Source organism: Amia ocellicauda, chromosome 16 (genome assembly GCF_036373705.1).
Source record: "Amia ocellicauda isolate fAmiCal2 chromosome 16, fAmiCal2.hap1, whole genome shotgun sequence".
NCBI classification, from domain to species: domain Eukaryota; kingdom Metazoa; phylum Chordata; class Actinopteri; order Amiiformes; family Amiidae; genus Amia; species Amia ocellicauda.
The window spans coordinates 25,732,280-25,754,309 of NC_089865.1; the positions used below are offsets into that span (position 1 = coordinate 25,732,280).

General features: G+C 40.4%; 2 protein-coding genes across 2 annotated transcripts; both read right to left on the reverse strand.

Moving 5' to 3' along the window:
* Nucleotides 1–2,259: 2,259 nt before the first annotated feature.
* Nucleotides 2,260–5,781, reverse strand: LOC136711996 (tubulin alpha chain). Its single transcript, XM_066688638.1, has 4 exons — nt 5,639–5,781; nt 4,032–4,254; nt 3,660–3,808; nt 2,260–3,505 (listed from the first exon to the last, which is right to left on the reverse strand). Exons 1-4 carry the CDS (start codon nt 5,639–5,641, stop codon nt 2,528–2,530), a joined length of 1,353 nt encoding a protein of 450 aa, XP_066544735.1. The 5' UTR covers nt 5,642–5,781; the 3' UTR covers nt 2,260–2,527.
* A 6,648-nt stretch (nt 5,782–12,429) lies between these two features.
* On the reverse strand, nt 12,430–18,214 carry LOC136711966 (tubulin alpha chain). The gene is made up of 4 exons (XM_066688581.1): nt 18,060–18,214; nt 15,031–15,253; nt 14,635–14,783; nt 12,430–13,646 (listed from the first exon to the last, which is right to left on the reverse strand). Exons 1-4 carry the CDS (start codon nt 18,060–18,062, stop codon nt 12,669–12,671), a joined length of 1,353 nt encoding a protein of 450 aa, XP_066544678.1. The 5' UTR covers nt 18,063–18,214; the 3' UTR covers nt 12,430–12,668.
* Between the last annotated feature and the right edge of the window lie 3,816 nt (nt 18,215–22,030).

A 22,030-nucleotide genomic window follows, 5' to 3' on the forward strand; every position in this document is an offset into this window, starting at 1 on the left:
TTCAGTGTGTGGGCCGCTTAATCAACATGCCAGTGTAAGTGACTAATTGAGATGATTAAAAGGAGTCAGGAGATTAATAATAAATAAGTGGACATAATCAAGCTCAATCAATTAATTAAGCAGACTACATGACCACCTTGCACTAGGAGGAATAAAGTGCAGCCTAAGAAAGTTGGTTGCATTAAATTCATGCTCCGCCCGATCTGTAATTAATGTAAACCAGTGATGGCACCAGTGACTTTTCAGGCTTTAACACTCCCACCAAGAATTGGGACTGAGATCATGATCATCTTGCTTGTACACTAGTTGAACTAGTTTAATTAAGTGTATACGTACAATTACAATGTTATAGTATCCTTGAATGTGCTCGGTTTGCTCCGTGGAATGATGTTGTTTGCTTTATTGTTGTGTGTTTCAGATTTAAGATTAGGGTGTCTTGTAATTTTAAAGAATGAAGCATAACTAAAGATTCAGCAATAGTTTGGTCTTAAAATGTGTGTATTGTTTTAGCGTTTCAATATAGTGTGCTCAGTGTGCATAATAAGAAACATGTTTAGCTCATCTGCTCTGTTGTTACGGATATCAAAAATGTCGACCCTCCAAACACAAACAAACAAACAAAAAAGATACATTTAAGCCCATTTCATAGGACTGTTTAAAATTAGTATTGAAGTTCATAGTTATTTGTATTTGGGCCTTTATGACATATTGTTGGTCAGATCTGTGATACATTTGATGCCGAATCCTTGATCAGGAACGCAATCCACACTTATAACATTGTTCTTATGGGGAAATAAGATGTGCTGTATGGCAATCTGCTTCTTGACATGGTTTCCAGAAATGCATTGTGTCATTAACAGCAGGGACCATAAACAGATTTAGGTGTACGAGAACATTTTTTCCTTGAATACTATTCCAGTTTTGATCTTTAAACTATCCTTTAGTTGTAATCTTTATTGGCTTTTTTCACTACTTACAAATAAAATAAATATTTTAAAATATAATTCATTAAACACATTTTTTCAGCTTGTTATTGTTCTAATTTATTCTACACATTTTAAATAATAAATTCACAGGTAGTTGTTCCTGTAGTCTCCAGTAGGTGGCAGACATTCCTTACAAAGCTGAAATGTAACATTTTTTTTTTTTTTTTTTAATCTACCAGGGCTGCTGGATAAACAAAACAATGTTTAATGAAACAAGAGAACGGGTTTCAAACACACACAAACTCTAAGGGTCCATTTGTAATGAAATCTGCCATTTTCCACCAGATCTGCAGTCTGTGCCATGTCTAAATTGCTGATCACAGTTGTTTGTGAAGAGCCAACTTGCAGTGTGTAGGCAAAACAAGTCTGTTCAATGCCTGTATAATTGTGATGGTTGGATGGAGTATCTACTCATATTGGTACTGGTGTGTCACATGCTGGCCTTTCCTTAATGGAAAGGTTTGTTCCAGGCTGAAAATTGCATTTGCTCAAGTAGCCTACTGTCTGGAGGGAACCCTAGTGAGTTTTAGACACAGCCCACATGTAGCATCTCAATTAAAATATTGTCTGCAGTTTAGACTGTTACATGCACAAGTATATATGGATTAGATTTTCAGCCATAGGTTTAAGTAATGCAGTATGTTCTGTGTGTATTCACAAATTTCAAATTAGAAACTTAGAAACATGCTGTGTAGAAAATAATGCTCAACATAGATGAAGACTTCATAAACAAAGAAATGGTTATAAATCATGCTGAAACCACTATCATGTGTGTAAGCTTTCCTTAAGCTTCTTTAGCTTTTCTGCAATTATACATCCCCAGCCAACACCTAGTCCTTTAAAATTACATTACCATGGGAGCTAGATGCCTGTGTATCCTGATGAGGCTTGGCTGCATCTACTCTTGCCCTGTTGAGCAGTAAATGATGCAAGGCACATTACACCTGTTCAAATTAATCTAGCATGTGTGCAGAGAAGGGAGTATTCTAGGTCCTTTCCAACTTTTTTTTTTTTTTTTTTTAAATGGGGGGGGGAAACTTGTTCCTAGAAAGTGCAACAAGGTTCTCATTACGATTTTCATTCTAACAAAAGACCAGAATCATAAACCAATGAAAGTCTCAATAAAATACTATTTTTAAAACCCTTATGAAGCAAGAGTATTTTGACATTACCTGAACTCCATCAGCAGCTTCATATGAAGTCCTGCAGTAAGAAGGATCTAGAACACTACCACAATGAATCTGGACAGTCATACAAGAACGAACCAGACTAGTTTTCATTTTTCATTTTTTATTTTTCAAAACCCAGACTTAAATAAGGCAAACTAGAAGATTAAAACATTGAACAGAGCACTGCATCATTGTCTTGCAGAACATTACAGAATAAAGTGGAAAGACAAATCTTATTGGTCCTCAAATGGTTTACAAAAGCATTGGTGTCATTAAGGTGCAACCATGTTAGAAGTATTTAGGATCAACTATGTTGAATGAAGAAGGCAGCCTAGATGCAGCAAACAGAAGCCTGGATTTGTCTTACGCTTCCTAATACTCCTCCCCCTCTTCATCTTCCTCTCCCACGCTGTCAGTGCCCACCTCTTCATAATCCTTCTCCAGGGCCGCCATGTCCTCTCTGGCCTCAGAGAACTCGCCCTCCTCCATGCCCTCTCCCACGTACCAGTGGACGAAGGCGCGCTTGGCGTACATCAGGTCGAACTTGTGGTCCAGGCGGGCCCAGGCCTCGGCGATGGCAGTGGTGTTGCTCAGCATGCACACGGCCCTCTGCACCTTGGCCAGGTCGCCCCCGGGCACCACGGTGGGGGGCTGGTAGTTGATGCCCACCTTGAAGCCAGTGGGACACCAGTCCACAAACTGGATGGTGCGCTTGGTCTTGATGGTGGCAATGGCAGAGTTGACATCCTTGGGCACCACGTCTCCACGGTACAGCAGACAGCAGGCCATGTACTTGCCATGACGGGGGTCACACTTCACCATCTGGTTGGCCGGCTCAAAGCAGGCATTGGTGATGTCGGCCACAGACAGCTGCTCATGATACGCCTTCTCGGCAGAGATCACTGGGGCATAGGTGGCCAGGGGGAAGTGGATACGGGGGTAGGGCACCAAGTTGGTCTGGAACTCCGTCAGGTCCACATTCAGGGCACCGTCGAAGCGCAGGGAGGCGGTGATGGAGGAGACAATCTGGCCAATGAGCCGGTTCAGGTTGGTGTAGGTGGGACGCTCAATGTCCAGGTTTCTGCGGCAGATGTCATAGATGGCCTCATTGTCGACCATGAAGGCGCAGTCGGAGTGCTCCAGGGTGGTGTGGGTGGTCAGGATGGAGTTGTAGGGCTCAACCACAGCTGTGGACACCTGGGGAGCTGGGTAGACCGCAAACTCCAACTTGGACTTCTTGCCATAGTCAACAGAGAGACGCTCCATCAGCAGGGAGGTGAAACCAGAGCCGGTACCACCACCGAAGCTGTGGAAGATGAGGAAGCCTTGGAGCCCAGTGCACTGGTCAGCCTAGATAAAGAGGAAATACAGGCTGTGAGATTGTGTAGATGCATTTCTGAAGTACATTAAATCTGAAATCCTACAATATCATACTTAATTCTTTCCCACTAGAATGATCCGAGACATGGTTTTAGTCTTGTTTCAACTTTGTAAGTCGACTCACCAGCTTGCGTGTCCTGTCCAGCACCAGGTCGATGATCTCTTTGCCGATGGTGTAGTGCCCGCGGGCGTAGTTGTTGGCAGCGTCCTCTTTGCCAGTGATGAGCTGCTCAGGGTGGAACAGCTGGCGGTAAGTCCCTGTGCGCACCTCATCTGGGAAGAGAGCAGGAAGGGGTTAACCGGTGCTGACCCAAACAGCAGCTCATCCCACAACATTGATATGGTAGTGGGTTCATTGTTCATAAAGTTATCCAGATCCTTAATGCTGGTGAAAGTGACTTTTGAAAGCAGGATGCTGATAGTGTCTAGGTATCTGTGAGCACAGTGCCTGTTGGTCAGTGAACAAAATGAAGTCATATGGGCAGCCCCTGCTTACCGATGACAGTGGGCTCCAGGTCCACAAAGACAGCACGGGGGACGTGCTTGCCTGCCCCCGTCTCACTGAAGAAGGTGTTGAAGGAGTCGTCCCCTCCTCCAATGGTCTTGTCACTAGGCATCTGGCCATCAGGCTGGATCCCATGCTCCAGACAGTACAACTCCCAGCAGGCATTGCCCATCTGGGCACCGGCTTGGCCAACGTGGATGGAGATGCACTCACGCTGTGGGGAAAAACAGGGCAGGAAAGAGGGGTTAAACTTCAGGTTTAAAATATACTTTAGGAAAGACTATCTATGTACTTAACTCAGAATAACTACTGTAGGTACAATGAAGGCCCTAATATTGACTGAATGAAAAAATAAGTTTTTATGAACTGCATACAAGCAAGAACTGAAGTCGTGTGAAAGGTATGCACATGATGGACTCTATACATCTGCATCATATTTACCGAAAAATGTTGCGAGAGAAATGAGTTTAAAAACCTAGATTTACCCAGATTGAATGGTAATAGTAGGTCATATTAAGAACTGCTGCAAATTAATCTCAATTGTTCTGGTTTCACATGTACTGTACGAGTAACTATTTGGCTAATGAAAGGTCTGATTAAGAAACCACTTCGTGCGTAAAGCCTGAAGGGAAATGGTAGTACTGGAAACATTACGACAGCTGCGCTTACCACTGAGAATTAACTAGAGACAAACCCCGCATTTAGGGGCCATATATTTGGCCGTTTTATTATGCAGAAAACATTATCTATTTGTCTATTACGCATTTCAATTAATTGCAGTGCCTAAAAAATCGAGCTTAGACTAAAGAACTTTCAAATCCATTTCCCGCCCTGCTCTGTTAATCATCTCCAGTTGTGGTTTCATTCAGACCTCATTTTGAAATCCTCCAATAGGGGGACGATTCAAAATTTTAAAGCGGTTCCACTTCCTCAGCGGCTCATGTAAAATGGCCGAATGGTACCGACGAACTGGTGACGCGAAATTCTGCGTTTCCTCAAAAATGCACCATTATTACCACCACAAAATGTGAAATGTTTCTTCAATATGATACATTCGCCTACATTTCATTTCAGTGTAGTGAGATTTTATAGAATAAAGCAGAAGCGAGACAGCTTTAACTGTATATATATACACACACACACACACACACACATTTTAAAATTGAGGGGAACCCCCCGCAAAATTATTTATCAAGTCCAAAAAAAAAAAAAAAAAAATCCATCGAGTGTTAATTGTGTTAAAAACTTACACCCGTTCAAAATAGTTAATACAAAAGTATTCTAAAAAGCGTATAAATTTAGATTTAAGTATTCCTAAAGAGAAATACAATACATATTTAAGATTGTGCTATTCAAGTCTGCTAACAATGGATGATATTGTATAGGTTCAATTCCTCCCCGAATTGAAGGAAGACCATGTGCATGCCACTGCCGATACGTAGTTAGACTCACAAGGCCTCCATCTAGGCCGCATTATTACTTATTTGAATGCGCAGCCTTTAATCGATATTATTATCTGCGTGTTTTAAGTTTAAGCCCAACGGTAACTTGTTTCCATTTCTCTTCTAAAGCTCTTCTTGAGTTGTGCCGGTACTCACCATTTTGATTCTGCTTCTTCAGGCCGACGTCTATGTTGCGGAAAGAGAAGTCTGTAATGCGGGGCTGGGCTGCGGCTGCAGTATATACCGGCGGGTGGGGGCGGGGGTGGAAGCGGAGCTGGCTGGCGGGAGTGACAGTTAGCGCGGAAACGGACGGCGCTCCTGTGAATGCACACCGATGGGCCGCGCGAGTCACGCTGCTCTCATACAAAGGGAATGCGTCACTTCCTTTCTTTAAAAATTCAAAAAAACCGGACAAGGCCTAGGAAAACACCAGGAAGCGACAAATCTGCTCTTATCACAATCACAAATCACGTATTTATTTTAAATTCCTATAGATAGACATTTTTGTATAGGGATAATTTATTTAAACACTGTAATAATTCTTCATATTTCAGGCAAATATTTCTACAAAAAAGTCAAACAAATAATCAAACAAAAACTTACACAGACACACACACAACTTGTTCATTTCCATTGCGCCCTATCAGCAGTTGTATCTGATTTTATCTGCATATATGGAGGCTGAATTGTAATCAGTGATGGGTTATTCAACAGTGACTTAAGTATTAGCACTGGCACTTCGAACCAAACAAAATCAAGGAAAGTATTGTTTCTGGGGAAAAGGTGAAAAATAAAGTCGATCATGTCTGGTAAAAATGAAAAAAGTAGCAGTAGTAAAATGTAGCAGCCGTAAACATCTCCCTCCGTACATGTACACACAAATCCTCTTCAAATAGGCAGGCAAGAGTAGAGGTATCCTAAAAAGTAAAATGCACCCCCCCCAAAAAAAAAAAAATGTACATAAGTGTATTAAGTATTGTTACTTTCCCATCATTGTATATATTATTACTCAGTTAACACAAACTCAGTAATTATAACCCTGAGTTAATTGTTTGTGGATGCTGCTATTTGGATACATTAAAATGGTTCCCATTTCCTCAAAATAGCACTAGGATTAGATGTTTGGTGCTTTTAATTCTATGATACTTACATCTTTGTAATTCTCTTGTTGAGGATGGCATGGGATCTTTTTTCTGCTTAATTTGTTTTACTAGATATATGTCCTGGGAGAAGACTCCCTATTGTATGTTTATAGTTCTGGTGCATAATTGTAACTCGGTTTTTAAACATGAAAACTTCCCTAACTAAAACAACAACATTGTCTTCCAGCTCAGATCTCCTCCCTTGTTTGGGAATATCTGAAGTCAAAAGTGACATGTTTGTAAAAGAGAAGTCAGATTAAGGTTGTGGAATGTAGCAGAGCGAAATATACAGATGGTTAAGAAGTTTGCTTTGTCTCCTTTGTCTCTTGTTTCTGCTGGCAAAATGACTTGCCATAAAGGATTGCATCCATATGCTTCTAAAATGGCATAGGACATTTTTAATCATTTACAGACCTGTGCTTGCAGTGCTTTATGTCTTCTGCTTTGGGTTTTAGTTAAATATTCCTGAAACCTTATTTGAACTATTTGGAAATCTCTGCTTTAATAAACTGTTTTAACAGGCATTCTTTGGTTCACTAAAGTCCTGCTTTAGGTGACTCGTTTGTACGAAATTTAAAAGACAGAATTGTTCTGTTGATCCTAAGATTGTTTAATTAATTGTTGCATCACTATTGCTGTCTTATTAGCTAGTTACATGGTTTTGTGAAGGAATCCCATTGTACCAGACTTTCCCACAATACACATTCTTTCTTAGGCATGGACCCAGCTGCTTAAATTCTACATACTGGGTCACTGAAACACTGCACCTAATTTGTGTCAGTTCTGACAGAAAGCACTAAGTCTTGTCTTGTTACAAGTCCAACTTTCTAATGGCTCAGAATGGTTAAAAATGAAACATTAAATGAAACAAGATCTTAAGAACTGAGTAGTAGAGCTGTGTTCCTCTAAACAAAAACAAAAATAGTTCCTGTGCTCCTTTGAACTCCAGTTATTCTAGATAATTTTCTGTAATACAGAGATTTACAGCTCTGGAAGTTTTTCTCTACAAATCTCTGATGAAAAGATTTAGCACTATGTACTGCTCCAGCTTTGGCATGTTTCAGCAGACCAAAGAAGCTAGGGAGTTGCTGTTTGTAATGATGCTGAACAGAGTATGACTAGCCTGTGCAGACAGCTGGCTGTGCAGCTTTAATTTCAAGGATGGTCATTGTGAATATATGTCACACTATACACTACATTTTCAAAAGTATTGGAACAGCAGACATACCAAAAGACAGCTGTTTTCAAATTACTGAAAAGGGCGCACACCTTACTGAGTGATATCATGTGTTTGATAGACAGGCAGAGGAATGCTGTGCAGGACGTGGTTAGGGACATTTACCTCTGGAAACCCCTCCTGATTCACTTCATCTCAGATTTGTTCCATGGTACTGAGATCAGACACCGATACATTTTCCTCCTTGAACCACTGTGTTTCACAACCAACTGTTATTGCATTATGATCTTGTTAGATGTAAGGAGTGTCAACATGAAATTCCTATAATGCTGGCAGTCATCATGCCCCTCCCCAATAAAAAGCAGTACATAGACATGACATCCGGGACAATATATTACAAGCAGAAGGAAATGCCACTTTACTTTTGCCTTAACTTATATTTGATTGATTAGCACAGGGGTCAGTCCAGCTGTCCTGGTTGGTAATGCTGTGCAAATGGAAGCCTGTTAATGTGGGAAGTTGAAGCCCACACTGGACTTATGCCAGACAAAGAGCAGATCACAATTCCTCACTTTGGATGGGTCCAAAAGTGCCACAGTAGCAGGATGAATCCAGTCTCCCATTCGCTCTCAATTAGCTGATTCATTAGCTAATTAGCTGAAGGTGTTGGTGTTGAGAAAGTTTAGACCCCCAAACATGCAGAGGCCTCACAATCAACAATGAACAGATCAATGAAAGCTCATAGCTTTCATACAAAGGCTTGGTATACAAAGACACATTTGTGACTGAGTCTGAGGGCAAGACCTTCCTGTTTTTTGCTGCATCATTCACAAAACACTTGTTGATTCCTCTGAACAGTTTCCTTAAAATGCAAAATTACAATAATAACAATAAATTAGGTGAATATTCCTAATTAACAGAACAATACAGGCTTAGTAATGTTAAATGATGAAACACATCTATCAATCACATTTTGCTTTGTAATTTTTCAAGTAACAAAGCAGTACATTTTGAAAGAAACACATGCAGTCTGGAGAAATACATGTCTAAAAGTTTTAGGAACTCAGCCAAGGTATCAAGGACTTACCTTATGGTGTTTCAGTGTGTGTTCAGAGCCTGCAGATAAAAAGTTAAACTAAACTATATTTGAGCCCTTATTTGGTCACTTAACCTTTCCTTCAATAAAATTGTGTGTACATTGTGTCTTCCTTTTAGCTTCTTGAAATTGCAGAAGTGTCCAAAGGCAGTGCTGCTGACAGTACTTTTCTTTTTTGTTTTAACATTCTGTTGAAATCAAAATCACATTTGGCTGAAGTTAAGGAACAGGGTTTCCAAAAATATATTTTTATACTTCACATATTCCTAGAGGGTTTCCAGTAACATACCTGTATTTTTCCAATGTTTGATTAATTCTGAAGTGTAACTATGTGTTTCCCCTTTGGCCAATAACCTGAATCTTGGTAGAGGCTTCTACTGACCACACAATATACTGTGTAAAACTCAATAATGAAGAATAAGCATGGGGTAACCACACCTGTATTCGGTGACATTTAAAAAAAGGCTATATCTTGTTTTCATACTTACCATTATAATATATTTCTTAGCAGACACCCATATCCCAGGCATATCACATTATTTGTACATACAATTACACATTATACTGGGGCAATGTACCTTGCTTGAGGGTACAACAGCAGTGCCCCCCCACCTGGGATTGAACCCACAACCCTCCACTACACAGTCCTAAATATTATTCCACATTGCTGGCCATTTGCAATTAACATTCATTTTGGAGAATAAAATAGTTATATTTTAAATTCCTAAACTAGCTAATTTTACAGTAAGAACAATTTACAGTTACAGTCAGAAATAAAATGCCAATGTGAAATATGGATCCATCTATATCAATGTATATTTTAATCAACCACAGGGTGGAAATGCCTAGATCTCTCTGTAATGTCATTAATACATATCACACATTTTTCTCTTCTTATCCAGTAATTGTAGTTTTCTGTATTTTATAATGTATGCTGACTGTCTGAATTTATGGATCACATTAAGATATGGCTAATGACAATGACATGACAATGATCTGATAAGCTATGAGATAACATTCTCAGTGATGCAGAAATCAGCATTCAGGTTTTGCCTGTGAGACCTCAAATGTGAGTATTCATTTGAAGCACATGTTGTCCCAGTAAACCCCCACCCCCACTTCTAGCTGATCAGATAAAAGAGAGAAATTGGAGAACTAGCAAGACCTTCAGCAATGTATTGCACTCTTTGATTGAAACAGATACAGAAAATCTCCTACTTGTTTTGGTCTTGAGATTATATACCACATCAAGAACCTTATTTCTTTTTATTCAGTGTTGAAGGTCAAAGAAGCACGGTAGAACAGTAGAAAAGATCAATTATCTTTTTTCAGCAGTTCAGTTATCACTGTATGTATGTGTGTGTGTATATATATATATATATATATATATATATATATATACACAAACCAATTAAATTTATATTCACTACATAACATATATATTCTAATTTTAATTTCACTAAATAGGAAGCATGGCTACTACTAATATTATATGCTCTCTCTCTCTGTCTCTCTCATATATATATATATATATATATATATATATATATATATATATATATATATACACTCACCTAAAGGATTATTAGGAACACCTGTTCAATTTCTCATTAATGCAATTATCTAACCAACCAATCACATGGCAGTTGCTTCAATGCATTTAGGGGTGTGGTCCTGGTCAAGACAATCTCCTGAACTCCAAACTCAATGTCTGAATGGGAAAGAAAGGTGATTTAAGCAATTTTGAGCGTGGCATGGTTGTTGGTGCCAGACGGGCCGGTCTGAGTATTTCACAATCTGCTCAGTTACTGGGATTTTCACGCACAACCATTTCTAGGGTTTACAAAGAATGGTGTGAAAAGGGAAAAACATCCAGTATGCGGCAGTCCTGTGGGCGAAAATGCCTTGTTGATGCTAGAGGTCAGAGGAGAATGGGCCGACTGATTCAAGCTGATAGAAGAGCAACTTTGACTGAAATAACCACTCGTTACAACCGAGGTATGCAGCAAAGCATTTGTGAAGCCACAACACGTACAACCTTGAGGCGGATGGGCTACAACAGCAGAAGACCCCACCGGGTACCACTCATCTCCACTACAAATAGGAAAAAGAGGCTACAATTTGCACAAGCTCACCAAAATTGGACAGTTGAAGACTGGAAAAATGTTGCCTGGTCTGATGAGTCTCGATTTCTGTTGAGACATTCAGATGGTAGAGTCAGAATTTGGCGTAAACAGAATGAGAACATGGATCCATCATGCCTTATTACCACTGTGCAGGCTGGTGGTGGTGGTGTAATGGTGTGGGGGATGTTTTCTTGGCACACTTTAGGCCCCTTAGTGCCAATTGGGCATCGTTTAAATGCCACGGTCTACCTGAGCATTGTTTCTGACCATGTCCATCCCTTTATGACCACCATGTACCCATCCTCTGATGGCTACTTCCAGCAGGATAATGCACCATGTCACAAAGGTCGAATCATTTCAAATTGGTTTCTTGAACATGACAATGAGTTCACTGTACTAAACTGGCCCCCACAGTCACCAGATCTCAACCCAATAGAGCATCTTTGGGATGTGGTGGAACGGCAGCTTCGTGCCCTGGATGTGCATCCCACAAATCTCCATCAACTGCAAGATGCTATCCTATCAATATGGGCCAACATTTCTAAAGAATGCTTTCAGCACCTTGTTGAATCAATGCCACGTAGAATTAAGGCAGTTCTGAAGGCGAAAGGGGGTCAAACACAGTATTAGTATGGTGTTCCTAATAATCCTTTAGGTGAGTGTATATGTGTGTGTGTGTGTGTCTGTGTGTGTATGTATACTGTATAGAAGGGCTGTGGTTTCTGTTATTCTTACATTTGTTGGAAATGAAAAGCAAAGCATTTTTTGTATACATGGAGAGAGGACATATTTCCCTTTCTTGAGAGCTTGCACCTACTTTAGAAATGTTCACATAAACATGAAAGTTTTGTTCAAACTGGATGCCATTTTCCTCTGTGATGGAAAATAGGAGCCAAGCAGACAGAGCTTGAACACAGCAGAGAGATCAATAACTGCTGCTACATCAGCTGTGGACTGTTGTCATTTTCAGAAACACTCAGTACTAGTGCAAGCTTTAAATCCTTCACATTCTTGCTGACTTTTTGGTGAAAGGTCAGTAACTTTTCATTCCTCCTCATATGAAACATCGCTATTCTGGAATCATGCTCACAACCTTCAGTATGTTTTATGACTGTGTTTTGATTCAGCGTCAGTAGAGTATGGGATGTGCTGTGTCTGTATGTCAGATGTTCTTATATGGGAAATGTTACATTGGTATGCTAGGATGCTAAAGAGACTTGTCTAGGGGGTAATTCTTTGTGAAACCAGAAGTTTTTAACACAACAATTCACAATATCCAACCAGTCATTTTCACTCCCATCTATTGTCTGAATTACATCCTTCTATGAGATAACTTTTTTTCCTAAATCTATGCTGTGTGTATGGTAATAAAACCATTATTAACAAAAATGATATGCTCCACAAACTTTTTCCCATCACTTGTTTATTTCTTACAAAATATTGACCTGACTTTTACTGCATTTAATGGCAGAAGCAAATTATTGGTGGTGTTTGAAAGGAATGTGTGCTAAGATACAGTGGAATCACTTCCATGGAATATTGTTAGTACATTCACAACTACACAGAGTCCATGAAGAGTATATTGATTCTTGTGGTTTTTATATTGGAATGCAGTTGAGTAGAAGCCAGGATCATTATCTTCTTCCTAATACTCCTCCCCCTCTTCATCTTCCTCTCCCACGCTGTCAGTGCCCACCTCTTCATAATCCTTCTCCAGGGCCGCCATGTCCTCTCTGGCCTCAGAGAACTCGCCCTCCTCCATGCCCTCTCCCACGTACCAGTGGACGAAGGCGCGCTTGGCGTACATCAGGTCGAACTTGTGGTCCAGGCGGGCCCAGGCCTCGGCGATGGCAGTGGTGTTGCTCAGCATGCACACGGCCCTCTGCACCTTGGCCAGGTCGCCCCCGGGCACCACGGTGGGGGGCTGGTAGTTGATGCCCACCTTGAAGCCAGTGGGACACCAGTCCACAAACTGGATGGTGCGCTTGGTCTTGATGGTGGCAATGGCAGAGTTGACATCCTTGGGCACCACGTCTCCACGGTACAGCAGACAGCAGGCCATGTACTTGCCATGACGGGGGTCACACTTCACCATCTGGTTGGCCGGCTCAAAGCAGGCATTGGTGATGTCGGCCACAGACAGCTGCTCATGATACGCCTTCTCGGCAGAGATCACTGGGGCATAGGTGGCCAGGGGGAAGTGGATACGGGGGTAGGGCACCAAGTTGGTCTGGAACTCCGTCAGGTCCACATTCAGGGCACCGTCGAAGCGCAGGGAGGCGGTGATGGAGGAGACAATCTGGCCAATGAGCCGGTTCAGGTTGGTGTAGGTGGGACGCTCAATGTCCAGGTTTCTGCGGCAGATGTCATAGATGGCCTCATTGTCGACCATGAAGGCGCAGTCGGAGTGCTCCAGGGTGGTGTGGGTGGTCAGGATGGAGTTGTAGGGCTCAACCACAGCTGTGGACACCTGGGGAGCTGGGTAGACCGCAAACTCCAACTTGGACTTCTTGCCATAGTCAACAGAGAGACGCTCCATCAGCAGAGAGGTGAAACCAGAGCCAGTACCACCACCGAAGCTGTGGAAGATGAGGAAGCCTTGGAGCCCAGTGCACTGGTCAGCCTGGAGAGAGAAGAGGGGGGACATACATGTGAGATTGGGTAGTGACTAGGAGGTGTAACGATTCATTAATTTTCTTGATGCATTGATCAGAATTCTTGAATCAATCGTCAAATTGCAATTTTGCACAGAATCGTTGTTGCATAGGCCATAAATTTGAGTTTTGAGTTAATCAAATGAATAGAGTTCATTATTTTCCTGTAATGGTTCCATATGACAGACACTCGACCATCATTGTGCATTAGTGGAGAAGGCTGGCGAAGTGTACCTACATCACACCACTCCCGCTTGTGTAATTTCAAAACCCACTCTTCAAGGCAAGCTAGGCCACAGAGGATTTGAAGTGCTGGCATTGGTCAATGACTGATTTACTCCAATCACTTTGCAGGCAATGCTTGTCAATATTTTTTTTATGCAGCCAATCACCTGCAGAAGGAACTACAGTCACTTTATTATTCAGCCAATCCCCTTCTTCATTTATAAAAGTAAGGCAAGAGATAAAACAATGAGGAGGGACTCTGGAGCAAATATGTCTTGTTGTCGGTGGTGTAGTTTTGAGGTCGTTAATCTGCAGATGCAACGTATGTTATTTTTATAATCCCACAGGTTTTATAACTTGTATGTTTTTACAATCAGACGGGTTTGTGGAATTGTGGAATTGTGGAAACATTTTTAAAAAGCACGGAAGTCAGCTGTAGGCAAGGCATGCTTGATAGAACAATCCGATTTGACATTGAAAATCCCTTGAATATTGTATATTTTCATGCTATGATAAGCTGAATACATATGATGACACTGTTCACTGTAAATTTTGTAGATATTTGAAATATGGTTAAAGTGAATGAATTGAATCGTGGTTCTCTGAATCAAACTGTTCCAGATAAAACTAAATTGCTCTTGAATTGAATCGTCAACCATTAGGGACACGATCTTAGGGACACGGTTTTACACAGTTGAAACAACCTGGAATGTCTAGACTAAGTTGACTCACCAGCTTGCGTGTCCTGTCCAGCACCAGGTCGATGATCTCTTTGCCGATGGTGTAGTGCCCGCGGGCATAGTTGTTGGCAGCGTCCTCTTTGCCAGTGATGAGTTGCTCAGGGTGGAACAGCTGGCGGTAGGTCCCTGTGCGCACCTCATCTGGGAATAGAGGAGAGGACAGGAAGGGGTTAACCGGTGCTGACCCAAACAGCAGCTCAACCCACAACATTGATATGTAAGTGGGTTAATTGTTCATAAAGTTATCAAAATCTTTAGATTATTAATAGGTAATGGTGATCAAGGAATTAGCTTTAAAAACAGGATGCCGATAGTGTCTAGGTATCTGTGAGCACAGTGCCTGTTGGTCAGTGAACAAAATGAAGTCATATGGGCAGCCCCTGCTTACCGATGACGGTGGGCTCCAGGTCCACAAAGACAGCACGGGGGACGTGCTTGCCTGCCCCCGTCTCACTGAAGAAGGTGTTGAAGGAGTCGTCCCCTCCTCCGATGGTCTTGTCACTGGGCATCTGGCCATCAGGCTGGATCCCATGCTCCAGACAGTACAACTCCCAGCAGGCATTGCCCATCTGGACTCCGGCTTGGCCGACATGCATAGAGATACATTCACGCTGTAAAGGAAAAATAAGTCACAAATTATATTTTCTGTACAGATAATCGACATTCATTGCAGGCATGTGTGCAATTATTAAATTCACAGAGTAAAAAAGACAAGCTAATCATTTTATCCTTAGCTGGTTGTAAGTAAAAGTAGTTGAAACTGAAAATACATTAAGTTTACAGTATGGACAGAAACCGAATGGTGACCATAAATGCTGAATCAACTGAGGATTTCAAAGCAGATTTTAGATCTGCTAAATCAGTAAAAGCCTCCGCCCACAGCCACATAGACACCGCAGGCTTACCCCCAGGCAGTTCCTGCTTGGGCAGCATAAAATTGGCTGAGTTCCCCAGAGACAGGGTGGAGTGCATTTGAATGACAAAACCACACAGCAGTGACCCCTACGAGTCATATAATGTAGGCATCTGACTGGCTTCAAGATTCTTTCCAAATTGAAGTGCGCACAAAATTAAACAGTGTAATGCAAAATATGATGAGTGAGAAGGGGAGTGTACTACAATCTAAACTAAGAAAAACAACTGCAATTCAGTCGTAGTTTTAATTTTAGAACATAAGAAACAGGTGGAAATCTGGACTACATGAGTTTTCCTTTTTTTGGCTGAATGAGTTCGTTGTTTGTATTATAATGGAGCACAAAGCCTTTGTAGTTGTAGAACTGCTCTATATGCATTTTTGCAGCAGCACTGCAGTTAAAAGGCCAAGCAAAACTACTGTTACTACAAAGTATGAAGAATACACTTCATGTGATGCCATGTAATCTTTTTATAAGCTCATATACAGGAGAATTAAACAAAATAAAATACATATTAATTCTAGATTCTATTGAGAAATCCTTTTTATTGCATATTGGTGTTATACATCTTCATTTCTGATCAAACCTGAAATGTTTGACTTTAAAATGAAAAGTCTTTACTACATTGATATCTTCCTTCTATAATTTCAGGAGAAAACTATTTGAATGATGCACAGCCGTTATGTTGTTATCGCAAATGTTTTGTCCCCAGTGAAAAAAGGTGTGACTGGGAGAGATATGGGGGGAAGAATTATGCTGAGTCACAGTGAAGGTTTTGCCACTCCTAATGGCCACTCCAGGGAAGGGGATGCTAAAAAAACAGTGCGTGGATTTCCCTCAGTGCCTGAACTGGAGCTACAAAACAGGCTCTTCTGTGCCGCTGCAGCCTGGAAAAACACAGGTTTATCTGACCCAACCCCCACCCTAACCACTCTGCAGACGTCTACTGCTTTTCTTATGAGAAGAAAAGAATGTGGCAAAATGTAGATTTATTGAAATGAAAGGGGGCTTATATCTGGCAGCACCACACACAGTCAAACTAATCATCTACTATTTGAAACATAACACTGGAATGATACGCAGTCTATTAGAAATTCAACACTGCCTTGAAAACCAACAATTCTGCATCAGTCTGCAGACTAGTTGCGACAGAAAAGCCTTTAGAGTGGCTGACGTGAAAGAGCTTATTTTCATTGGGGTGAAATTGTTGCTAGGTTCTTTAACATGCTGTATGAAATAATGCCGTCTAGAGTTGCCACCTGGCCCCAGGATAATTTGAGACAGAACAGGATTTTAAGGTTTCCCTGAAACCAAAATTAATGAACATGTAAATTGAACATTAAACCTGTGCTACATTTATATTGCTGCTTATTTGCAGTGCAGGGCCTGTTTAGCTTATCTTAATAATTCGGTCTTAATTTGCGCTGACTGATTAAATAAGTTATCAGCTATTATTCATTATTCGTCTTAGAAAATCATGTTGGCAGTCAGTGCAAATTTGAGTTATACATAAATAAAAATCTACATAATTGAAAATGCTCAATTAAAATAGAAGTAATTCAAACATTCATGATGCCATTTATATTCTCATATTTGTATTAGATTGTTGTGTGATCAAGCCACCAATGGTATTTAAGCAGAAATATCAATTTCAACAAAGGTTTAAACCTCAATTTTTATTATTTTACATTCAGGGCAATTTTTAAACCCTGTTCAGTCTCTAAGTGTCTCGAGATGATGGAGGCCAGTCAGCAACCCTAATGCCGGCATTAGAGAAGACTGAACGCTGCACAATGGCTGATTATTGATTCACCTTCACATCTAAAAGGAAATGGTGTGATTGATGAAGGAAGGATCCATTTGGAAACCATAACCTCAGTCTATCTGATTAGGCTTTTCCATTTAAGAGAATTCACTCAGTATTGAAGATTTCTCAATCTAAAGGTTTCATAATTATATACATAACTGCATTTAAAAGCAGTTTAAAGAACAAACCCAATCTGATTATGGGGAAACTGACCCAGTTAGGTAAGTGAGGGGACAGATCTGCTTACAGATGGATTCTGGGCTGTAGGTGACTCATCTGGGTATGATCTGGGTCCCAGTCCATGACTGTAGGAACTGCGACACTGTTGAAGGCTTGCCGCCTCTCAATCCACCATTGGGTCCCACTGCAGTCTGCTAGTTCCCTACCCCCACTGCACACTCCCTGGCACACCACACTCACAGCCCTGCTTCAGCAAGACAATCAATGCTGTGCACCTTCTGCATTTATACAGCCTCAAATCCACACAAAGGGCATCCCTACTTCTTTAGATTTAATATTGAATCTAGGCCTTTTTTTTTTTTTTCTTTTTTTTTTAGATCTTCAGCAGAACTAAAAAGTAGAACAAAAAAAAAAAAAAAAAAATGCATCCTCATCACAAATATGACATCATGCCTGCCGACTCTGTAACGGTTTATCTAAGAGACAAAGGGAAAAGTAAAGAAGTCAGATACTCACCATTTTGTCTGATTTCCTTCAGGCCGACGTCTAGGTGATCGGAATGAGAAGGCTGAGATGACGGGCTGGGCTGGGGCTGCTGTTTTATAGCAGGGCGGGAGTGGGGGTTGGGAAGGAAGGGCAGGAAGTTGGTTTCTCTGCTGGCAGGAGTGACAGTGTCGGAGGGGGCCGTCCCTCCAGCACAAGCACACTCCTCCACAGAGAGATAGACGGTTGGCCTGAACAACATGTGTCCTCCCCTTCACTGCACACACACGCACACACAAAGGGAATGACTTTCAAAGCTTGGGAACTTGCTTTGATGGAATTTCTAATGCTAAAATCTCAAAAGCAACAATGTTGTATTTATTATTTAACCTGCAAGAAGAGCAGCAGATAAGATGATAACCATAACCACGCACAGCAGAATAATAGATCATAAATTATATGTATGAAAATACCAATTTGCAGAATTCAAAATCCACATGCAGCCTGTTTATCCTCTCTACTGTGAGCAGCCCTTGTGTGTCTGTGAGAGAGAGTTTGTAGGTGTTGTCATGGCAAGTAATTAAGTTTGGATACAGGAAGTGAAAAAGATAGATTAGCCTTTGGCCATTAATACACTGGGAAATGAATGAGCAGCAAAGCAACAAATTAACTAATATCTTCAATTACATATATAATCCCAACTGTTGCAATCTAGAAGTGTAGAAATTCATAACTAGGGCTACAAATTTGTCACAGATATATTTTGGTTTACCTATGTGAAAGCTATTTTAGTAAACTTCAATTTGCCCCGTAGCTAATATGAGCAAAAGATGTTGAAGCATTTTGTGCTATGTGTTGCACAATGACTGATTGATTAATTGAATACAATAATAATTAGGAAAAAACATTTGCGGTGTTGTGGATTTACTTTGATACTTGATGCTTGGTGCAGCCACATCAATAAATACAATTGCATCACAATCATTAGCTTTCACACAGTCTAATTAAGAAACAAAGTCGGGGGAAAACATTTTAAAAGGCAGGTAGGTAAACACAATTATTTCAGTGACAAAACCTTAGCCCTATTCATTACTGACTTGCTTCAAACCCCAAACCTTAATTCAAATAATCAGGTTGGTGTATGTGTAGTCACTGCACAGCACAGCCCACCAGAGCTTGTGATTTTAGACTAAAGCTAATGGCTTCTCAAATAGAACACCAACAAAATGTGTTGACCGAAGTCCACAGTTTTGATTGTTATAAAGATGTCAGAAAACTGAAGAAAAAAATATTTAAGCTTTGTATTAAGTCATTAAACCAAGATGATACTAGAGAACATGGCAATGCAAGAATAAAAATGATTGAATACTTTGGAAATGCATGAGAACTCAGAGATTTAGCCTGAAGCAATTATTCTGCAAACATATGGCTCCAAAAATTTCAGTAGGTATGTGACAACTGAGGCCTAGCTGAACCTTTCAAATGGATGGTTAATGGCTGAAAGTGTACAGGCTGGTTGGGGCCTAAGCACAGTGCTGCCTGAGGGGAGACAAAAGGGCTGGTCACTGAATCACTAAGCAACCATCCACTCCCTTGTTTTTCAATAGACCCCAGCAGGAGGGGAGATCACAATTCATGCTCACTCCATCTACAGATGGGCAAGGGGAGGGGACACAGGGACTAGAGGGGGCTGAAGGAGAGTGGGGGAGGGTGGGGAAGGAAGTACAAATGGAGACAACAGGCAGATAATCCTATTGTTTTGTTTCAAGATCTGCATAGGGAATGGTTCTCTGTGTTTCTCCAATCAGTGGTTCTCAAATTACAGAAGTTCACCTACGATACTTCATTTTTTAATATTTATTTTTTTATATAGAGGATGCAAAATACCATGTTTTTCAAGTGTACTCGACAGGCTTGTTGAAGTATTGATTTTGGGGGCTGGGTCGGAGGATTGATTTGGGCCAGGCCTAAGACTACAAATTAAGCTTTGTTTCTTCATTCTGTAAGGATGTAGATACCTGAAAACCTCAGCTGAATTTCTCATGGACACAGGCCTTAGAAATACATTTAACCTTTTGGGGTGGGGGTTGGGGGGGTATTTTGCAATTTTGACCAATAGAACTCTTGTTAACGAAATCTTCTAATGAATAGAGTTTGCTACAGCTTAAAATGTTAATTTATTTTACAAAACCATATGACAATTAAAACTGTTCCAATGCACTCACACATCCAAAACACCCAAATACATTACTGTTGTTTAGCCAGTGATATAGTATATCACTACCAACACAATCTAATTATATTTTCCTATAAAACACTGTAGTTTTCAAACTTTTCAAAAAAGGCTTATGTTCCCTGCAATAAAAACACAAACAAACAAAACAAATAGTTGAATGCAGCAGCATTAGGAGCAGATCATATATATGTTTCTTAATGCAAATAATTAAACAAAGGATCACTGGCCTAATGGTCCTCAATCCAGGTGCAATCTCATGCTGTCCCTACAGGACATGCCCTAGCACCCAGAAATGTGTTTGGATACCAACTCTGGTTAGCCTGTTCTTATTAACCTTTTATTACCTGAAGGTGTAGTATTTATTTACGGAACAGGATTCTATAGCGTAGAATTTAACACCTGCAGTTCATCTGACAAAATACAGTAAATCTCCTTTGGCAGCACTGTGGAGTAGTGGCTAGGAAGGTGGTGGGTTCAAATACTGGGTGAAGCAATGCTGTTATACCCTTGAGATTTACTTCACTTAGATTGCTCCAGTAAAATGCCCAGCTGTATAAATGGGTACAAATGTAAGTTGCCCTGGAGACCGTCTGCTAAATGACAAATAATGTAATGTAATGTCATTCATATATTCAGCATTTTCCCTAAATTAGCACTGGAATTTAAAGATTCATAATTCACCTTACGCCATTCTACCAACTACAGAATACTCTATTGAAATCAGTTAATCCTTTTGAAAATGCCAAATGGTTTATGTTCAAAGTCTATAACATACTTTTAGCTTATGTTTACTGCATATATTTACTGTATATCTCATATACACTTGTGTAATTTGGAATTTGTAAAATGTATTATGCCTTGCACTTTGTATTGCTCTTCTGTTTTGTAAGTTGCCCTGAACAAGGGCATCTGCTAAGAAATAAATAATAATAATAATAATAATAATAATAATAATATTAGCAGTGAATATTGATTTAATAAGATAATAATAAGGGCGTGCCATTCCATTAATCAGCCCCTTATAAACATTATTCAGTTTGTCCAAGGACAAGGCAGGCCTAAAGTTAAAATTATATACACAAATTAACTAGATCCTATTAGATCTACCGGTGGATTTGCAGGAGTGGTAGCTTGTTTATTTCTCGCACCATGCCAGCCATATGTGAAGCATTTCATTTAATGTAATGAAGGGGTGCACTGGAGCAGACCTTCCATTATGAAGTATGTTCAACTGTTGAGCTCTGCTTTTAATGTATTATGCAAATTATGCAACTTCACTTTGGTGATGACACACAAGCAAAGGGTGTAGCTCTTTGACTTAACAGCCCTCAAGCACAAAAAATTTATCTACACAAAGGATTTAGATGGGTGGACTGGAAGTGGGGGGGATTATATGTTCATGTCTGGAATAAAAGCATACATGTTACTATTTAACTCACATTTCCAAAAAAATATCTTTACCTACATCTTCAAATTTTGGAAATACATGCAAATGTAAACATTTGTAAATGCAAAAAAATCAATTGGGCTGTCAAAGCACAACTACAGAGCAGTTGCAGCAGAACACTGCACGTTTATTCTATTCTTTATCTAAAGGTGTCTGTCATTTGTTGCTTTTCAATGTCCAGAAATGGTCTCAAGCAATACAAGAGATCATGGCTTTTCTTCACAAAATATGCTGAAAATTACTATTTGTAATTTTATTTCAGTTCTGTAAGAGAGGCCAACTAGACTACAGTCAAACTGTAATTTGCCCTTGTGTGCACCC

Excerpts from the sequence above, each read along its gene's own strand:
- LOC136711996 (XM_066688638.1), bottom strand. Across the intron at positions 3,809-4,031 it reads CCTGGAGCCCACTGTCATCG|ATGAGGTGCGCACAGGGACT; the intron begins GTAAGCAGGGGC and ends CTCTCTTCCCAG. Across the intron at positions 3,506-3,659 it reads TGGACAGGACACGCAAGCTG|GCTGACCAGTGCACTGGGCT; the intron begins GTGAGTCGACTT and ends CTCTTTATCTAG.
- LOC136711966 (XM_066688581.1), bottom strand. Across the intron at positions 14,784-15,030 it reads CCTGGAGCCCACCGTCATCG|ATGAGGTGCGCACAGGGACC; the intron begins GTAAGCAGGGGC and ends CTCTATTCCCAG. Across the intron at positions 13,647-14,634 it reads TGGACAGGACACGCAAGCTG|GCTGACCAGTGCACTGGGCT; the intron begins GTGAGTCAACTT and ends TTCTCTCTCCAG.